At 49.0% G+C, this 18,660-nt stretch overlaps 1 protein-coding gene across 1 annotated transcript in view; it reads right to left on the bottom strand.

Moving 5' to 3' along the window:
• Nucleotides 1-18,341, bottom strand: part of P2RX1 (purinergic receptor P2X 1) — a 22,343-nt gene extending 4,002 nt beyond the window's left edge. Inside the window, exons 1-7 of the mRNA XM_007937486.1 lie at nt 18,205-18,341; nt 4,689-4,836; nt 4,322-4,393; nt 3,615-3,684; nt 3,225-3,321; nt 2,838-2,918; nt 2,440-2,581 (exon numbers count right to left, since the gene is read on the bottom strand). Coding sequence (XP_007935677.1) covers nt 2,440-2,581; nt 2,838-2,918; nt 3,225-3,321; nt 3,615-3,684; nt 4,322-4,393; nt 4,689-4,836; nt 18,205-18,341 — 747 coding nt within the window. The remainder of the gene's footprint in view (nt 1-2,439; nt 2,582-2,837; nt 2,919-3,224; nt 3,322-3,614; nt 3,685-4,321; nt 4,394-4,688; nt 4,837-18,204) is intronic.
• Between the last annotated feature and the right edge of the window lie 319 nt (nt 18,342-18,660).

The raw sequence follows: 18,660 nt of genomic DNA on the forward strand, positions 1-18,660 counted from the left end.
AAAAAAAAAAAAGACCAGGCTTGCTGGATGATAGAGTCTGGTGAGACCCCTGAGACTGTGGCCCCTGGTTACCCTTCAGGTCTGGAACTGAACTCACTCCTGTGGCTTCCAGCCAAACAATAGACAGGCATACGGGATGAACATTTACATCAGGTAGATACACTCCTTGGAGGGATCAGTCGTGGAAGAACAGAAGGGTAGTGTTTACACAGGGAGACAGCTGTGTGTGTGGCAGGGGCAGGAGTACATGGGAGAGAAGGACTCAAAGAAGAGGTAACTACGGGGAGGAAGTGGGAAGAGCTATTACATTGTGGGGAACTGCAGTCAATATCATGAAACAAAATGTGTATGAACTCCTGTGTGGAAAATGAATTTGCTCTGTAGACTTTCACCCAAATCACAATAAAAATTTTAGAAAAGAAACCATATGGAGCACAATTCTACTGTGACACACACGGGATCACTGGGAATCCAGTCAACTCCACGGCAACTGCATTATTGTTGCCTTTACCCTACGATGGCAGAGTTGAGTAGTCGTGACAGAGTCCATATATGGTCTGCAAAGCTGAAGATAATTCCTGTCTAGCCCTTTATAGAAAATGTGCTGATCCCTGCTTTAGACAAATGAGTTGTACGTGGGTTTTTTATTTGTGTGTGTGCAAAGTCACAGGGAAGGGACTGATTTCAACCCCATGACTCTGGTACTATTGTCATCTCACTTTAAAAACCAATCGTCACTGAGTCAACTCTGACTGACGGTGACCCCATGTTGTGTCAGCCTGGAACTGTGTCCATAGGCTTTTCAGTGGCTGATTTTTCAGAAGACCACCCAAATGTTGGAGCAGAAATTAAGAGATTTGTTTAAGACCACACAGCGGGTTGGGGTAGAGCAGTGTTTGGGCCCGGACAGATCTGTGCTCCTTACGTTGTTGTTATTGTTGTTGCTGAGAGCTGTCAAGTCATTTACAACTGACAGTGACCCTTTGTGACAGAGTAGAACTGCCCCACAAGGTTTTGTTGGCTGTAATCTTTATTGAAGCAGATCACCATGTATTTCCCATGTGGAGTCATGGGGTGGGTTTGAACCACCAACCTTTTTGGTTAGCAGTTCAGTGCTTAACCATTTGCACCACCAGGGAGGGCTCCTTTGTGCTCCTTATGTTGTTGTTGTTGTTATGTGCTGTCGAGTCGGACCCGACCCATAGCGACCCCTCCTTCGGTTTCTGAGCCAATATCACTACAGAAGTAGATTGCCCCATCTTCCTTCCGAGGAGTGGCTGGTGGGTTTGAACCGCCAGCCTTCTGGTTAGCAGTCAAGTGCCTTAGCCACTATGCTACCAGAGCTCCCTGTGCTCCTTATAAGGCACTGCTTTTCTTGGAAACCCAAGTGACTGAGGATCTCAGCTTCCTGAATTCCCGGAATCCTCAGGAGTGAGAGATTGAGTATACAAAGGGACAATGGCCAGACTGTAGCTAACAACAGAACTCTGACCCACAGCCTTTGCAGCAACCAGTCCAGGAAGGCAAACTACAATATCTGCAGCAATTGGCCCCAAACTGCCAGGACTTGGCCAGTAACTGCTAACTTCTCTAATTTTTGCCTCTCCTCCCTGCTTCCAACTTAAAACCAACCAACCAAAGCCCAAAACTATGCACTCCTCTAACTAATCACATTCAGGATGCACCACTTGTAGTTAGCCTGCTTCCAGCTTCCCCACCCCCACCACTGCTAATCAAGGCATACATGAACTGAAAGAAAAACAACCAGCCCTCTTGCCATCAAGTCAATTCTGACTCATAGTTGACCCTACAGGACAGAGTACTGCCTGTCTACTCTGGGGTTTCCAAGGCTGTAATAATAACAACAACAACAACAACCATTACAGAAATAAACTGCTACATCTTTCTCCCATGGAGCAGCTGGTGGGTTCCAACTGCAGACCTTTCAGTTAGCAGTCCAAGCATTTAACCACTGTGCCACTAAAGCTCCTTAGACGTGCACAAGGCCTTTTCTTCTCTCCACTGTAAAGGTTCCATCTCCCCTGCCCGGATTAATGGTGGTCCAGTCCCTTGCTATGGCAAGCCTCAGCTACATAGCCTTTGCTTGTTCGCACTTGGGTGGTCTTTGTTTATTTCCACAGGGGGCCATGAGCTTTGAGACTTAAACTGTTTTTAGCTAATATTGAGTGAGACCTCAGCTGATATCCAGGTGACAATGTCTGCCTGCCCATGCCCATTCATTGTGGTCCTTCCTCTGTGCCAGGTCCATGCCAGGCCCTGCTGAGGACATAGGCTTGACCCTCTGCGCCCCCAGTATGAGGGGACAGGCGCAGACATACATTCAGCCCACACAAGGGAAGCTTCAGGGTGGGGGGAGATTAACCGGTCCTGAAAAGCCTTTAATGGTTTGATGCTTGTGGGTCCCCTCCTCCATTGTACCTTCTCGGCCAGGGAGTTAAAATTCTGGCCTGACTCCTGTACCACGTAGCCGAGCTTGAAGACAGGGCACAGCGGATGGGTGGTCTTGTGATACAGGCAGGTTTTCATGTAGGTGGCATCCACCTCCTCCACCAGGTTGCGTCTGTTGGGGCAGAGGGCATTGGCGGCCACAGTGTGCCAGCTGGGAGGGTGCCCACCAAGCCCCAAGCTCTGGGAATCCCTCCTGGACTCCAAATCGCCTACCCATGAGCCCTTGGAAACGGAAAGCAGCCCACCCCTGAGGCCAAGCCCAGGCTTCTGCCAGGAGTGAAACTACCAGGAATGGAGGAAGTCAGGCAGTGGAGGCCAGCTCAAGCACCCCGAGAGCCGCCTGCATCTCTGCTGCATTTCCCACGAACCTGTTGACCTTGAAGCGTGGAAAGCTGATGCTGTTCTTGATGAAGAGCGTGAAGTTCTCGGCCTCCTGGAGAAGGGCGGGGCTGGAGGAGAGCTCACTCACTCACTGCCCTTCCCCAGGAGGCTCTGTGTGCCCCACACAGAGCTTCACATGGTGAGGGTGGGTTGGGGGCGGGTGCATATGAGATCATCCGGTGGGGGGATGAGTGTGTTGTAAGGTGGACTCCCAGGCCCCTTGAGTAGGGATCAGGGGACAATCTGGCCTGGGCCTCACAGATAGGGTGGGGTGGGCGTCAGACATAGGGAGGCTAGATCCTTCCCAGAGCACAGATCCACATGCCCCTCTATCTGAGCTGGGGACCCTGCTCCCTGGAAGGACAGGGTGTTACCGAGGAACGTTGTCATCCACCTCCACAGGGCACCAGCCGAAGATCTCACAGGTGCGCACAGTGCTGTTGAAGGCCACACACTTGCCTGTGCGGATACCTAGAGCAAGGGAGGGAGGTCTGAGTGCCCACCCCAAGTTGGGGTGCAGAGGAGACCCCCATGACCCACCCTCTAGAACCTGAGGAATGCAGCACCCCAGGGAAGGAGCCTGAGGACACATGTGGCTGGCTCTGGGAGAGGGCAGACCAAGGTCAAGGTGGCAAGAGGTGACAAGAACAGGAAGGATTTCCTGGGGAGGGTACCTGGCGTATGGAGAGAGGCAGGTCAGTGGAAGGTGGCCCTGAAGGGCCACTGGACTTGGAACTGAGAAGGGCCGTGGAGGCTGACCTTACCTTGGGCCTTCCTCTCAGCCTTCCCGGGGGTGCAGCCGCTGTCATCTGTGCATGTGCCCCCTTCTGGGTGCTGGGAAAGGGGAGAGCTGCTGGCCCCAGACCTCTTGGGTGGGGTCCTGAGAAGAGTCCTTCCCAGCCCCAAGGCCTTAGTGAGGGTATGAGGCAGAGTCTCTGACCCCTTTAGGGGTGATCCTGGCTCACAACCTCTTCATCTAACCCCCTTCCATACTGCTCTGTCGAGAGCCCCACTGTCTCTTGGCCACTGTCAGCCAGGGCAGGAAAGTGAGAATGGGTGGGCACTAAGGCCTAACATCCACCTCGGTATATGGAGGGGAGGAGGGAAAGTTCTCAGCACTGCCAATGACTGACTGACTGTTACTTTGCATGACTCTATGTCAGAAATTCTACCATTGGAGTCCCTGGGTGGTACAAACACCATTGGACTGCTAACCAAAAGGTTGTCAGATGGAGTCAACCCAGAGGTGCCTCGGAAGAAAGGGCTAGTGATCGCCTTCCAAAAAATCAGCTACTGGAAACCCTACAGAGCCATGAGTCAGTGATGACTCCCCAGTAACTGGTTGGCCTGAAATCCCACCACTGTGGCCCCTGCGGAAAGCCTCTCTGGCTTCACCTCCAGTGCCTGAGGGGACCTCCTCTCTTATGCTGATTTCCCTGTAGGTCCAAGAAGGGGGAGCAGTAGTCCTCACCTCTGCACAGTGGCCTTGAGCCTGCTGGGGAGTCAAGATGAAATTGGTCATGACCACAAAGGAGCTGTCCCCCTGGAAGTGAGGGACAGGGGAGGATGGAACAGGGCTGTGAGCTGGGAGAGCAACCCAAGAACCTGAACACTGCCCCAGCCGGCCCCTAGAGCTCCCCTCCAGTAGCCTCCATATCCCAGGATGTCAGTTTGGGAGTGGCATTACAAAGCCACTCTGCCAGGAAAACAAATTCACAGGGAAACCGAGGCCCAGAGAGATGGACTGGAAGTGGACTAGTCCCCAAGGGAGGCTGGCAGAGCCCGACCTAGTTCTAGGCCAGGCCTGTAGGTAGAAAATATATTCCAAATCAGCTCACCTGGGCTGGGAAGACGTAGTCAGCCACGTCCCAGACCTGGGGCCTCCGGCCTGGGAGCTGGGTCACAGCCAGGCCCTTGAGTTTCACAGACACGCTACTGATGAGGCCGCTTGAGGTCTGGTAGCCCTTCTCGTAGACAAACACCCATCTGCAGGGGGTAGAGGGGGCAGAAGGGAGTTGTGGTTCTGGGCCAGGGCTGGGAGGCAGCATTGCGGCCATATGGGCCTCTACCCTGGGTAGCGTAAAGGTTAAGCAATCAACTACTCACCAAAAGATGGATGGTTTGAACCCACCCAGAGGAACCTTGAAAGAAAAGCCCAATGATCTGCTTCTGAAAGGTCGGTCACAGCCTTCAAAACCCTACGGAGTGCAGTTCTACTCTATAACACAAGGGGTCACCATGGGTCAGGATCTTCTTCAAGTATCTTAGTTTTTCAGTGCTGTTGTAACAGAAATACCACAAGGGGTGGCTTTAATGAACAGAAATTGATTTCCTCACAATTTAGGATTCTAGAAGTCTGAATTCAGGGCGTCAGCTCCAGGAGAAGGCTCTCTCTGTCTGCTCTAGGGGGCAATTCTCGTCTTGGCTTCTCGCCTATTCTTCTTGACATTCCTGGAGATCTCCACAGGGCATCTATCTCTCCGCCATTTGTGTTTGCTGGCTTCTGTGCCTAATCCCCTCTTTTTATATCTCAAAAGTGATTGGGTTTAAGACACACTCTACACTGAAACGGCATTAACATAACAAAAGCTCTGGTACCAAATGGGGTTTTAAAAAAATATTGTATTGTGATTTTGGAGAAAATTTACATAGCAAATTAGGTTCTCATTTAACAATTTCTATGCGTATTATTCAGGAGCTCTGGTAGCATAGTGGCTAAGACACTTGCCTGCTAACCAGAAGGCTGGTGGTTCAAACCCACCAGCCACTCCTCGGAAGGAAGGTTGGGCAATCCTACTTCCTTAGTGATACTGCCTCGGAAACCCAAGGAGGGGTTGCTATGAGTCGGATTTGACTCGACGGCACATAACAACAACAACAACAATGCGTATTATTCAGTGACGTTGGTTACACTTCTCACAGTGTGTCAGCATTCTCATTATTTCCATTCTGGTGTTTCTGTTTCTGTTGATGTAGTGTCCTTGTTCCCCCTTACCTTCTCATCCTTGGTCTAGTGTAAATGTTGACCATTATCCAAATAGGATTCTATCTACAGGTATAGGGGTTAGGATTCCAACATACATTTTGGGGGAACACAATTCAGTCCATAACACAACAGCAACTAGTTCTGGCCTTTTCTGGCACCAGTGGGACATTTGGTGTCCTTTCTCTCCCCCAAATGCCTTCCTGAACCAGTCTCTGCTCCTAAAGCTACCTCATGGGCTGGATGCACCATTCTTTTCACTCTGAAAATACTCATTCGTTAGAAGACCCAGTGAATGGCTCTTTCAGATGCTTTCCAAGAGCAGGGCTTGCTGGGGCTTGGAGGCAATGGTCTAGAAGCCAAGCTTTTCAGAGCCCAGCCCTCTTTCTTTCCTAAGGTCCTGCCATAAACAAACAGCAGAGTGCAATGGCTGAGAGCTGTGTGGTTTTGGGTAAGCTATTCAATCTCTCCATGCCTCAGTTTCCTCATCTGTAAAATAGGCATAATCACAGTAGCCGTAGTGTCGATATCAGATTGTTGTGAGTTAAATGAGTTAATAAGTGTTAAAGTACTTAGAATAGGGACTGACATCAAGTAAGTGCTAAAAAGAAAACCAGTTGCCATTAAATCGATCTTCACTCATGGCAACCCCATGTGTGTCAGAGTAGAACTGTGCCCCGTAGGGCTTTTAATGGCTGATTTTTCTGAAGTAGATTGGCAGGCCTTTCTTCTGTGGTGCCTCTGAGTGGACTAGAACCCCAACCTTTCAGTTATGCCCGAGTGCTTCACTATTGGCACCACCAGGGACTCCTGGGTGTGTTACATGCTGTTCTTAGGTGGCATTGGGTTAGTTTGACTCATAATGACCCTGCGTAGAAGATAATCGAGCACTGCCCAGTCCTGCGCCATCCTCACAATTGTTGCCATACTTGAGCTCCTTGTTGCAGCCACTGTGTCAGTCCATCTCACTGAGGGTCTTCCTCTTTTTCACATGATATCCTTTCCAGGGACTGGTCCCTCCTGATAACATATCCAAGGCATGTGAGACAAAGCCTCTCTGTCTTTGCTTGTGAGGAGCATTCTGGCTGTATTTTTCTCCAAGACAGATTTGTTTGCTCTCTGGCAGTCCATGACATATTTAGTATTCTTCACGAACACCATAAATCAAAGGCATCAATTCTTCCATTTCCTTATTCGCTGTTCAGCTTTTGCATGTATATGAGGTGCTAGAAAATACCATGGCTTGAGTTAGGTGCACCTTAGTCCTCAAAGTGACATCTTTGCTTTTTAACACTTTAAAGAGGACTTTTGGAGCAGATTTGTCCAATGCAATGTCTTGTCCTTTGATTTCTTGACTGCTGCTTTGATGGGCATTGACTGTGGATCCAAGTAAAATGAAATCCTTGCCAACTTCAATCTTTTCTCTGTTTATGCTTATTGGTCTGTTTGTGAGCATTTTTGTTTTTTTTTATGTTGAGGTGTAATCCAAAGGCTGTCGTCTTTGACCTTCATCATTATGTGGTTCAAGTCCTGCTCACTTTCAGCAACCAAGGCTATGTGATCTGCATATCACAGGTTGTTAATGAGTCCTCCTCCAATCTTGATGCCCCATTCTTCTTCAGATAGTCCACCTTCTTGGATTATTTGCTTAGCATACATATTGAATAAATATGAAAAGACACAACCTTGATGCACACCTTTCCTGATTTAAAATCACGTAGTATCCCCTTGTTCTGTTTGAATGACTGCCTCTTGGCCTATATACAGGTTCCTGATGAGCACAATTGAATGTTCTGGAATTCCCATTCTTCACAATGTTACTTAAAATTTGTTATGTTCCACACTGTCAGATGCCTTTGCATAGTCAATAAAACACAGGTAAGCATCTTTCTGGTATTCTTTGCTTTCAGCCAACATCCATCTGACAACAGCAATGATATCCTTCGTTCTACATCCTCTTCTGAATCCTGTTTGAATTTCTGGCAGTTCTCTGTTGATGAACTGCTGTGACAATTTTTGAATTATCTTAGCAAAACTTTACTTGTGTGTCATATTAATTATATTGTTTGATAACACATTCTGTTGGGTCATCTTTCTTTGGAATGGGCACAAATATGGATCTCTTCTAGTTGGTTGGTCAGGCAGCTGTCTTCTAAATTTCTTGGAATAGACAGTGAACACTTCCAGCATCGCATCCATTTGTTTAAACATCTCAATTGGTATTCGATCAGTTCCTGTTTTGTTTCTCACCAGTGCCTTCAGTACACCTTAGACTTCTTCCTTCAATATCATATCTTGATCTTATGCTACCTCCTGAAATGATTGAATATTGACCAATTCTTTTTGGTACAGTAATTCTGTGTATTCCTTCCATCTTCTTTTGATGCTTCCCGCATTGTTAAATATTGTGCCCATAGAATCTTTATATATTGCAATTCAAGACTTGAATATTTTTTCAGTTCTTTCAGCTTGAGAAATGCAGAGCATGCTCTTCCCTTTTGGTTTTCTAACTCCAAGGCTTTGCACATTATAATACTTTCCATTGTCTTTTGGAGCTGCCCTTTGAAATCTTCTGTTCAGCTTTTATCTCTCCATTTCTTCCATTTGCTTTAGCTACTCTCCACTCAAGAGCAAGTTTCAGAGTATTTTCTGGCAACTATTTTAGTCTTTTCATTCTTTGCTGTCTTTTTAATGACCTTTTTCTTTCTTTATATATAATGTCCTTGATGCTATCCCACAACTCATCTGGTCTTTGATTATTAGTGTTCAAGGTCAAGACTGATCAAATCTGTTCTTGAAATGGTCTCTAAATTCAGATAGGATTTACTCAAGATTGTACTTTGGCTCTTGTGGACTTGCTTTAATTTTCTTCAGCTTCACCTTGAACTTAATTGATGATCTGTTCTGCAGTTGTCCCTTGGCCTTGTTTTAACCAATGATACTGCACTTCTCCATTGTCTCTGCCCATAGATGTAGTCAATTTGATTCCTGTGTATTCCATCCAGCGGGGTCCATAGCAAGTCACTATTTATGTTATTGAAAAAAGGTATTTGCAACAAATAAGTCATTGGGCTTGCAAAATTTTATCATGAGATCTCCAGTGTTGTTTCTATCACTTAGGATTTATTTTCCAACTACTGATCTTTTTTCTTTGTTTCCAACTTTCACATTCTAATCACTAGTAATTATTGATACTTCTTGATTGCATGCTTGATCAATTTCAGACTGCAGAAGTTGGTAAAAATCTTCAATTCTTCATCATTGGCATTAGTGTGGTCCTAAATTTGAATAATAGTTGTAGCAACTGGTCTTTCTCATAAGCATATGGATATTATCCTATCATTGACAGCATTGTACTTCAGTACAGATCTTGAAATGTTCTTTATGATAATGAATACGACATCATTCCTGTTCAATATGTCATTCCTGGCATAGTACACAATATGATTATCTGATTCAAAATGGCCAATACCGGTCCATTTCAGCTTCCTAATGCCTGGGAATCGATCTTTATGCATTCCATTTCATTTTTGATGACTTCCAATTTTCTTAGATTCATACTTTGTACATTCCACATTCCGGTTGTTGATGGATATTTGAAGCTGTTTCTTCTCATTTTGAGTCATGGCACATCAGCAAGTCAAGGTCCCCAAAGCTTTACTCCATCCATGTCATTAGGGTTGACTCTACTTTGAGGAGGCAGCTCTTCCCCGTTGTATTTTGAGTGGGGCTCATCTCCTGGGACTGTATCAGACAGTGTTCTGCTGCTATCCATAAGGTTTCCACTGGCCAGTTTTTTCAGAAGTGGATAGCCAGGTCCTTCTTCCTAGTTTGTCTTAGTCTGGAAGCTCCATTGAAACCTGTCCACCATGGGTGACCCTGCTGGTATTTGAAATACTAGTGGCATAGCTTTCAGAATTGCAGCAACATGCAAACCACCACAGTATGACAGACTGATAGATGAGCGGTTGGAAGTGTTATATTTCAGCCATACTGGTGGGGCTCTCAGTATGGCTATAAATAACACATATATCTGTGTGTGTGTGTGTGTTATATAGACGTTAGCTATTATTATTATTTCAGCTATACTGGGAGCCCCTGGGAAGGGAAAAAAAGAGTGCACGTGGCTATCTCAAGGGCTTGCAGCATCTAGCCCCACCCCCCAGCCAAGACCCCTGTGAGAGTGGCTCAGGCTGGAGGCCTCCCTGCCTCCTCAGGTAATTCTCTTCCTCCCTTCCCAATATCAAGAACCCCTGCTCCTTTGGGTCCTCCAGTTTCAGCCTGTGAGTTTCAGCATGAGCTGACTTCCCCCCTGGCAACAAGAGCTCTCCAGGCCCTGTCATCCCAGAGTCACTGCTAGCTAGTTATGCACTATCTCCCTGCACCAGGCTCCAGGGAAGCAGGCGGCTGATGCTCTCCTCTCCCCTGCCATAGCCCACCCCTTCCTTTCTCAAGTCCCTCCCCTAGCCTTGCACTAGGGTTGTCACTGCTGCCTCCTGTAGGTCTTAGATGACTGCAAGTGAGGCATGACAAAGGTCCTGAGTGGACAGTCCTGAGCCTGCCGTCCTGCCTCTGCTCCTGATCAGGTAGAGTGGGGACGTCAGCCATCTCCCCCCATCACCCTTCTTAGGTTCCTTCCTGCAGGAAGACCTCTGGCTCCATGTCCAAGCTCAAAGGGGTTGCTGGAGGGTGGTAGGGGTGCTGCTTCCTGACCTGACTCTCAGTACCACCTGCCCTCACTCTGCCCTAACATCTCAGCAGCATTTTCTCTTTGTTCAGTTCCAACTCCTCATAATATAGGTGGGGAAACTGAGGCCTGGGGAGGTGTCCGTCCCAAGAGTCAGAGGCCAAGCAGGGAGCAGACCCCAGGCTTGGGGTACCCAGCTCAGGACCCTGCTCGCTTGCTCTGAGCAGCACAGGCATCAGTGTGTCAGCCAGGGCCAAGGGGTCAGAGAGGAAGCTGGCCACACTGAGGCGGTACAGTGGGGATGATGGTGCAACATTCCTGGGGGATGTCTGCTTCTAGGGGCTGTGAGTCACAGGGGTCAAAGGGAAAAGTAAAATCTGGCAGCAATGACGTTGCTCCCGACCATGGTGCCGGGCCTGCCTCCCTCCCCAGCTGCCCTGATTGTCCCTCCAAATCCATGCCTTCTCTAATCTGGCTTTGATGTCACCACCCCCGGAGGGACATCAGGGCACCTGATGCCAAAGACGCCAGCATCTTCAGAAGCCTGTCCTCTTCCAGAAATAATTACCCCCATCTTTTCCACCTTGCCCTCAGCAACACCCTGTCCTGAGTCTTTCTTCTCTGATGACACCTTGTGGAAGAGGCTACATGGTGGAGTGGCCCACAGCATGGACTCTGGGGTCCCGCAGGTGGAGATTCAGGTACCAGCTGTGTGAGTTCTGGATAGAGACTGAACCTCTCTGAGTTCTGGTTTTCTCATTGGTAAAATGGAGGTGATAGAACATACCTCAAAGGCACTGCTGCTCCAACAAATATTTAGCAAGGCCCTACTATGTGCTGAGTCTTGGGCTGGACCCCAGGAAGGCAAAAGAGTCCAGGTAATTGTTTAGGGAGTATTGATGAGATCTCTTTATGGAAATTAGCACACTGTGAGGCATGCAGTAGGCACTTTATAAATAAACCTTCTATTTTCTCTGTCTTTAGTCCTCCTTCACTGATTCCTCTTTAAATGTTGATCCGCCCCCATAGCCCCGGCTCCTATTTCCAGCCCAGGTGGAACTCCACGTGAGCTGTCTCAGACACGTGGTGTCCCTCAAATTTCTACCTCCAGTTCTGCACCTTCCTCTGAGATTCAGTTTCACATGTTTAGCCATTCAACACATGTTTATGGAGCCTCAGTTAAGTGCAAGTGATGCATTTGAATTGTGGCAAAGAACACAGAAAATACCATGGATAGAAGAACAAATAAATCTGTCTTGGAAGAAGTACAGCTGGAGTGCTCCTTGAAAGCAAGAATGGCCAGACTTTGTCTCACGTACTTTGGTCATGTTGCTAGAAGGGACCAGTCCTTGGAGAAGGATGCCATGCTCAGTACAGTAGAGGGTCAGCAAAAAAGAAGACAACCCTCAGTGAGATGGACTGACACAGTGGTGGCAACTATGGGCTCAAACGCAGCAAGGATTGTGAGGATGGCTCAGGACAGAGGCGTGTTTTGTTCTGTTGCACACAGACTTGCTGTGAGTCAGAGCTGACTGATGGCACCTAATAACAACATTAAGTGCAAAGAGTCCTTGTGGCACAAATGGTTAAACACTCGACTACTAACTGAATAGTTGGTGGTTTGAACCCAGCCAGAGGTACCTTGGAAGAAAGCCCTGGCAATCTGCTTCCAAAAGGTCACAGCCTTGAAAACTCTATAAACCACCTGCTTTTGAATGGTTTCTGACTCATAGTGAACCCACAGGACTGAGTAGAACTGCCCCATAGGGTTTCCAAGGCTGTCAATCTTTATGGAAAGCAGACTGCCTCATCTTTCTTCCATGGAGCAGCTGCTGGGTTCCAACCACCAATGTTTTGTTTAGCAGCTCAGCACTTACCACTGTGACACCAGGGCTCCTGATGATAACTCTATAGAGCAGTTCTACTCTACAACCCATGGGGGTCGCCACGAGTCAGAGTTAACTAGTTGACAGCTGGTTTGGTTTTTAGAGGATTTACTATGTGAGATGTACTCTTCTAGGCACTAAAAACTCAGAAGTAAACAAAGCAATGCAAGCACCATCTGATGCAATGATGGATCTCTCCTCATCCAGAGCAAAGAAGAATGAAGAAAACCAAAGATTCATGGAACAATTAGTCCATGCGACTGGTACACCATGCGATCCTCAGCCTATACAACTATGAGACCAGAAGAACTGCCCGGCTACCACTGTCAACCACTCGGAGGGGGATCTATGTAGGAGATCCTGGATAGAGTGGGAAAACAATGTGGAACAAAACTCAAAATCATTTGGGAAAAAAAAAACGGGACCAGGTTTGCTGGTCTGTTAGAGCCTGGTGGAACCACTGAGACGGTAGTCCCTAGCTGCCCTTCAGCCACACCCGTGGCTTCCAGCCAAACAAAAGACAGGCATAGGAGTTGAACATTTACCTGAGGTAGATACACTCCTTGGAGAGAACAATCGTGGGAGAAAGAAGGGCTGTTTATGCACAGGGGGACAGCTCAGGGGGCAGGAATGCATGGAGGGATCGACACAGGGAAGAGGTAACTATGGGGAGGAAGTGGGAGGGGTGCTATTGCATTGGGGTAAATTGTAGTCAATGTCATGAGACAACGTGTGTGTGAAGTGCTGTATGGAAAGTGAATTTGCTCTGTAAACTTTCACCCAAATCATACACACACACACACAAACAAAAACCTAAAAAAAAAAAAGAAGAAGTAAACAAAGCAAACAAAAATTCTGCACTCAAGGAACTTATAAAAATGTCTCCATCTCCAGCTGCTTGATTTCCTCCCAACTCCAACCCAGACACCTCACCAGTACCTCAAACTCAACAGGACCCTTCGGAAAACCGTCTGACAGTTCCTAAAATAATTAGAGAGTTACCATATGAGCTCCTAGTTATATAACCAAGCGAAATGAAAGCATATGTTCACACAAAACTTGTAAACGAATGTTCAAAACAGCGTTATTCATAACAGCCCCAAAGTAAAAACAACCCAAGTGTCCATCACCCGCTGAATGGATAAACAAAATGTGGTCTATCTGTACACTGGACTGCTATTCAGTGTGAATAATGTACTGTATAATAACACTGTAATGTATTTGGTATGAATGAATACTGACAATATGCTACAACACCGATGAACCCGGAGACCATTCTGCTAAGTGAAAGCAGGCAGACACAAAAGGCCACAGACGATAGGATTCCAAGACATGAAATGCCCAGAACAGGCAAAGCAGGCTGTGGGGAGGGGGATGGGGAGCGACTGCCAATGGGTATGGGTTTCCTTTGGGAGCAATGAACATATTCAGGAATTAGATATTGATAGTCGCACAACTTTGTGAATATACTGAAAACCACTGAGTCACATGCTTGAAAAGGGTGAATTGTGTGTCAGGTGAATTACATCTCAGTGAAAAAGATAATCCAACTGGACCAACCTGAACTCCCCACTCCTCTGCATACAACTTCCTCCTCCTGTGCCCCTCACCATGGGGGATCCAGTCATGCCCAAAGCACACACTGATTTTTCAGTTATATACATAAGCTGATCGATATTCCATACCCCTCCTTTCATAGCCAGTGTGAATCTGGCATCTGTCACTGGGAATCAAAGGAGTCCTGGCTAATTTGTCTACAAAAGGGGCTACTCCTATAGGCCCCCGTCAGGCTGAGTGATCCCTTCATCCTCTTAGTCACCGAGAAGAGTCTTGAGCCATCCTCAGCCTCTCCCTGCCCCTCTGCCCCACCCTGTGCCCTCTCTCTGTCTCATGGAACCCAGCACAGACACAGGCACAGAGAAGATGCTATAGACATGTCCCTTGGATGAATTTCTCTCAGAGATAGTTTGTCTCTGTCCTTATTCCTGATGGAGTCCCTCAGTGGTGAAAACGGTTAACACGCTTGGCTGCTAACTGAAAGGCTGCAAGTTTGAGCTCATCAGTGGTGCCTGAGGAAACAGGCCTGGTGATCTGCTAGTTCTGTTCTGACACACGTAGGGTTGCTGTGAGTCGGAATCTAACGACCTTGCTTGATTTGCTCCGGGATCAAGACTGCAGAAGCACGTGACTTCAAGATCTCTGCATGGGGCCTCTGAGGAGGCCAAGAAGGTCCTGAAAGTGTGCTGAGAGCAGACTTGCCCAGCTTCTAGCCTCCAGGCCTTTGCCCACGGTGGGCTTCCACTACCATGTCACCTCTTCCAGGAAGGCTTCCCTGACCCAGCCTCTCTAAGTTGCATTCACAAACCCCTTGGGGGGCCCTCCAGTGTGCTACAGACGGACCTCCCCACTCACAACCAGAGCCCCACCCCGGGCAGGGACACAGCACAGAATGCCCCCAGCATGGGCCTGCACCACGTCAAGCACAGACTTTCAGGCTTAAAGAATATCCAAAGGTCATGGGCACCGAAGCCGACTCCTCACACCCTTTCTGTGACAGAGCTCATCACCTCCCAGGAGACCGTTGTAAACGTGACCATTTTAATTTGAGCCAAGTGATATCTTAGCTCAGCCCTCCAGGGCCTCAAGCCCATCCATTCCTTCTGCTTTTCCTGGACTTTCAGGAAGAGTGTGACGGATGAAGGCCATGTTTCCTTCTCTGGAATCTGTTTGGATTCTCAGCGTCTCAGTCTCTGCCTCTGTCTCAGCAACTCTCTCCACCTCATATTCTCTCTTCATCTGACTTGTTGCTGGCCTCCAATATTTGTCCCTGTGGCCAGTTCTGCCTCTGACTCTATCACCCACCCCACCCTCAGGTCGTGCCCCTGTCTCTCAGGTACAGGGGTCTGGCTCTTCCCTGATGGTCCCCTCAATGATCACAGAATCAGACATTGAGATAGATGCGTGGATAGGGTCCAGTCCCTCCTCAAGAAGAACAAATTGTTGAGCTTGGGTGCAACATCTTCAGATGGGTGTTTTCCAACCCCTTCCTATGGAACAAATGGGAAACTGAGGCCTGATGTGCTGAGGCTGAGTTCCAGGCAGCACCACTTCTTGGTCTGCAGCTGCAGGCTCTTCAGGAGTCAATGCAACACTAGGAAGTGGCCAGATGAGGGCACCAGAGACAACAGGAGCTGCTACCTACGTTGGAATCAGAAACCTAGGCTGGGAAGTGGAGTGAGGTAGAAACGGACCTGGCCTTCCGGACCAGGCTGCTGTGTGACTTGGGCAGGTCAGTGCCCCTCTGTGAGGTTGCTTCCTTTGCAGGACATCAAGCTTCACTTTGGAGCCATGAATACCTGGGTTTAAATCCTGACTTGGCTTCTTCCTAGCTGACCTCTTGTCACTGACACTCAGGAGGGTCACAACCATTTGGAACCTGAATAGGTTATCTTTGGAAGGAGGAGGGTAGTGAGGTCCCCATCATTGGAGGTATGTTGCTCAGGGCTGAAAGGCAACTTGCATGAGTGACAGGGCCTGGGCACCAAATACAAGTGGCCTGTCCTTCCACTCTGACACTGACCAGCATACAGCACACAGCACTGCTCACAGCTGCTGATCTGGAAGCGGAAAGAGGGGCCACAGTGAGGAAAATATGCTCCCAGTCTTTTCAGGCGAGGGGCAGGCTGGGCTTGAGCGGGCAACCTCTCTCCTCCAGGGAAGGTCTGGGGTGAAGCGAGTGGTGGTAGACTTCTAGACCAACCCTGGGCTGGCATCACACCACCAGCGCCCCCATTACAAAGGTGCCCCAGAGGTGGGAAAGAGGAAGACAACAGAAGTGGGGCTGAGGCTCGGAGGTCAGGAGGTCTCAGTTCTAAGCCTCAATTTGATGCTACTTGCTGTGTGACCTGGGACTCAGTTTCCCTCACAAGTAGATGTCAAAGTGGTCTGTGAACAGGGTGAAAGTCAGCAGCACAAAGGCATCAGAAGGCTGGGTCCCCGCTCTGGTTCCACCTGACCAGCTCTGAGGCCTTGGGGACAGGATAGGGAAGTCTGTTGTGGATGCTAGAGGCCCTGGGAGGGCCAAGACTACGTGCTTTCTGTTTGGACCCCTGGTTGGCACACCTTGGTTGGATCCATTTTACAGTCCTAGTTTGTTCCCACAGCAAAAATGGGGACATGGAGACCAGAGAGGCAGAGCCCTCAGGATCACATACCAAAGTCAAGCAGGGACTACTGGGCAGCCCCAGGCCCCCAGCAGGGGCTGAGTCCCCTTCAGTGTCCCTGGGGCCTCCAGGAGCCCTCCACAGAGTCATTGTGAGTGGACATGATGCATCACACATAAAGCACACACATCAGGCACTTGGGCACACAGCCACAGGGCACACCTGGGCGCACACCCCTGTGAGCACTGAGACACACTGAGCAGACATACCCACTAGGCACATGCCCAGGCACACCAGGGCACAAGGGCAATGGAGTCATGGGTAGGACACACACGTGCGCTCACGCAGTACACACACATGTTGCACAAGCACACTCACACACATGCAAGCCCGTCAGGCCTGTCTTGGCTCCCAGGCAATGAAACTAGGAGAGGGGAATCCCATCCTGCATCTGACCCTGCACTCCTGGGACAGTGGGACAAGTCCAGAGACACCCAGAAGGGAGCCGTCATCCCTGGGGCCAGAACTGACACCCCACCTTGAAGGCACCAAGACTTCAGGATTTGAGGGTGTCTGCTCTGTTGTGTGCCGTTGAGTTGATTCCAACTCATAGCAACCCCTATATGACAGAGTAGAACTGGCCCATAGGGTTTCCTAGGCTGTAATCTTTATGGGAGCAGATCATTAGGTCTTTTCTCCTATGGAGCAGCTCGTGAGTTCAAACCGCTGACCTTTCAGTTAACAGCAAACACTTAACCATTGCACCACCAGGGATCCTTTACTCTGCTCTAACCCACTGCCTTGAGTGGATTCTGACTCATCGCGATCCTATAGGACACAGTAGAACAGCTCCATAAGGTTTCCAAGGCTGAAAATCATTACAGAAGCAGACTGCTCTATCTTTCTCCTGGGGAGTGGTTGGTGGGTTCAAACCGTCAATCTTTCAGTTAGCAACTGAGTGCATAATCACTGTGCCACCAAGGCCCCTCTTCTCTGTTTCAGGGGCCTGAGATACAGAAGGGAAGGTGGTGGCAGAGCCTGTCCCTCTCTGATCTGTAAGGTGAGCATGGCTCTATATCAGTACCACCCTGGCTGGCTGGGAGGTCAGAGGTAGGAGGACCGGAGGAGCTGTGGTTTGCTGGGACCCTACCACACATCATGTAAGGGAACCACTAACACTGAAAGGAGCTCTGGTAGTGTAGTGCCTAAGACATTTGACTGCTAACTAGAAGGTTCAGCCACTCCTCGGAAGGAAGATGGGGCAATCTACGTTCTGTAGTGATACTACCTCGGAAATCCAAGGAGGGGTTGCTCTGAGTTGGGTCTGACTCGACGGCAAAAAATAACAACAACAACAGTTCTCAAAGGCCAAAGGCCAAAAGCCTTGCCTCTTGTTCACCATATGACCCAGGGGAGGACCTCTCCTCCTCTGCCTCGATGTCCCCAACTCAACAGGGAGTTAGCAGAGTTTTCCGTTCCTTCTGAAGAGCACGGTGGTTTGTCAGGAAAGTCTTCCAATGGACACAGAGAAAGAGAGGCTCCTTGTATCATGGGGTGGGGAACATCCCAGAGCTAGAAGATAGGCCCAGATGGGGAGCTGGTGAAAAAGGGTGGCAGGGAGGGGCCCAGACTCACCCAACGACGTAGACCAGAACCACGAACTGGGTCAGCCGGAAGATGACGCCCACCTTCTTGTTGCGCACGAGCACCATTCGGGGAGTGTCATACTGGAAGAAGAAAGCGGCCATCTCATCCTGGAGCCGCTGCGCCATGATGGGCCAGGATGGGGCTGAGAACTGAGTCCCTGCACGGCCTGCACTTGAGGGCTTGAGGCGAGCGGCCATCAACACCTAGGATCACAGCTGCACTTCTGGGGGCAAGGTAGAGCAGGTGGGGCCAGAGGTCAGGAGTCAGAGGTCAGGCTGGAGGAGCTTGAGGTGGGGGGGGAGAATCCTTGGGTGGTCAGAGCCGCTCTTGGCCAGTGCAGGCAGCGGAGTGCAGGCCAGCCGCTCCCATGGACTAATAAATTCCCAAAGATAGATGGGGGCGGGGCTGGTGGGGCCACCCAGGCCCAGCCCCACTACCCCTTCT

The sequence above is a fragment of the Orycteropus afer genome, unplaced genomic scaffold (assembly GCF_000298275.1).
Source record: "Orycteropus afer afer isolate SDZICR_OR568_19922 unplaced genomic scaffold, OryAfe1.0 scaffold00042, whole genome shotgun sequence".
In the NCBI taxonomy this organism is placed as follows: Eukaryota; Metazoa; Chordata; class Mammalia; order Tubulidentata; family Orycteropodidae; genus Orycteropus; species Orycteropus afer.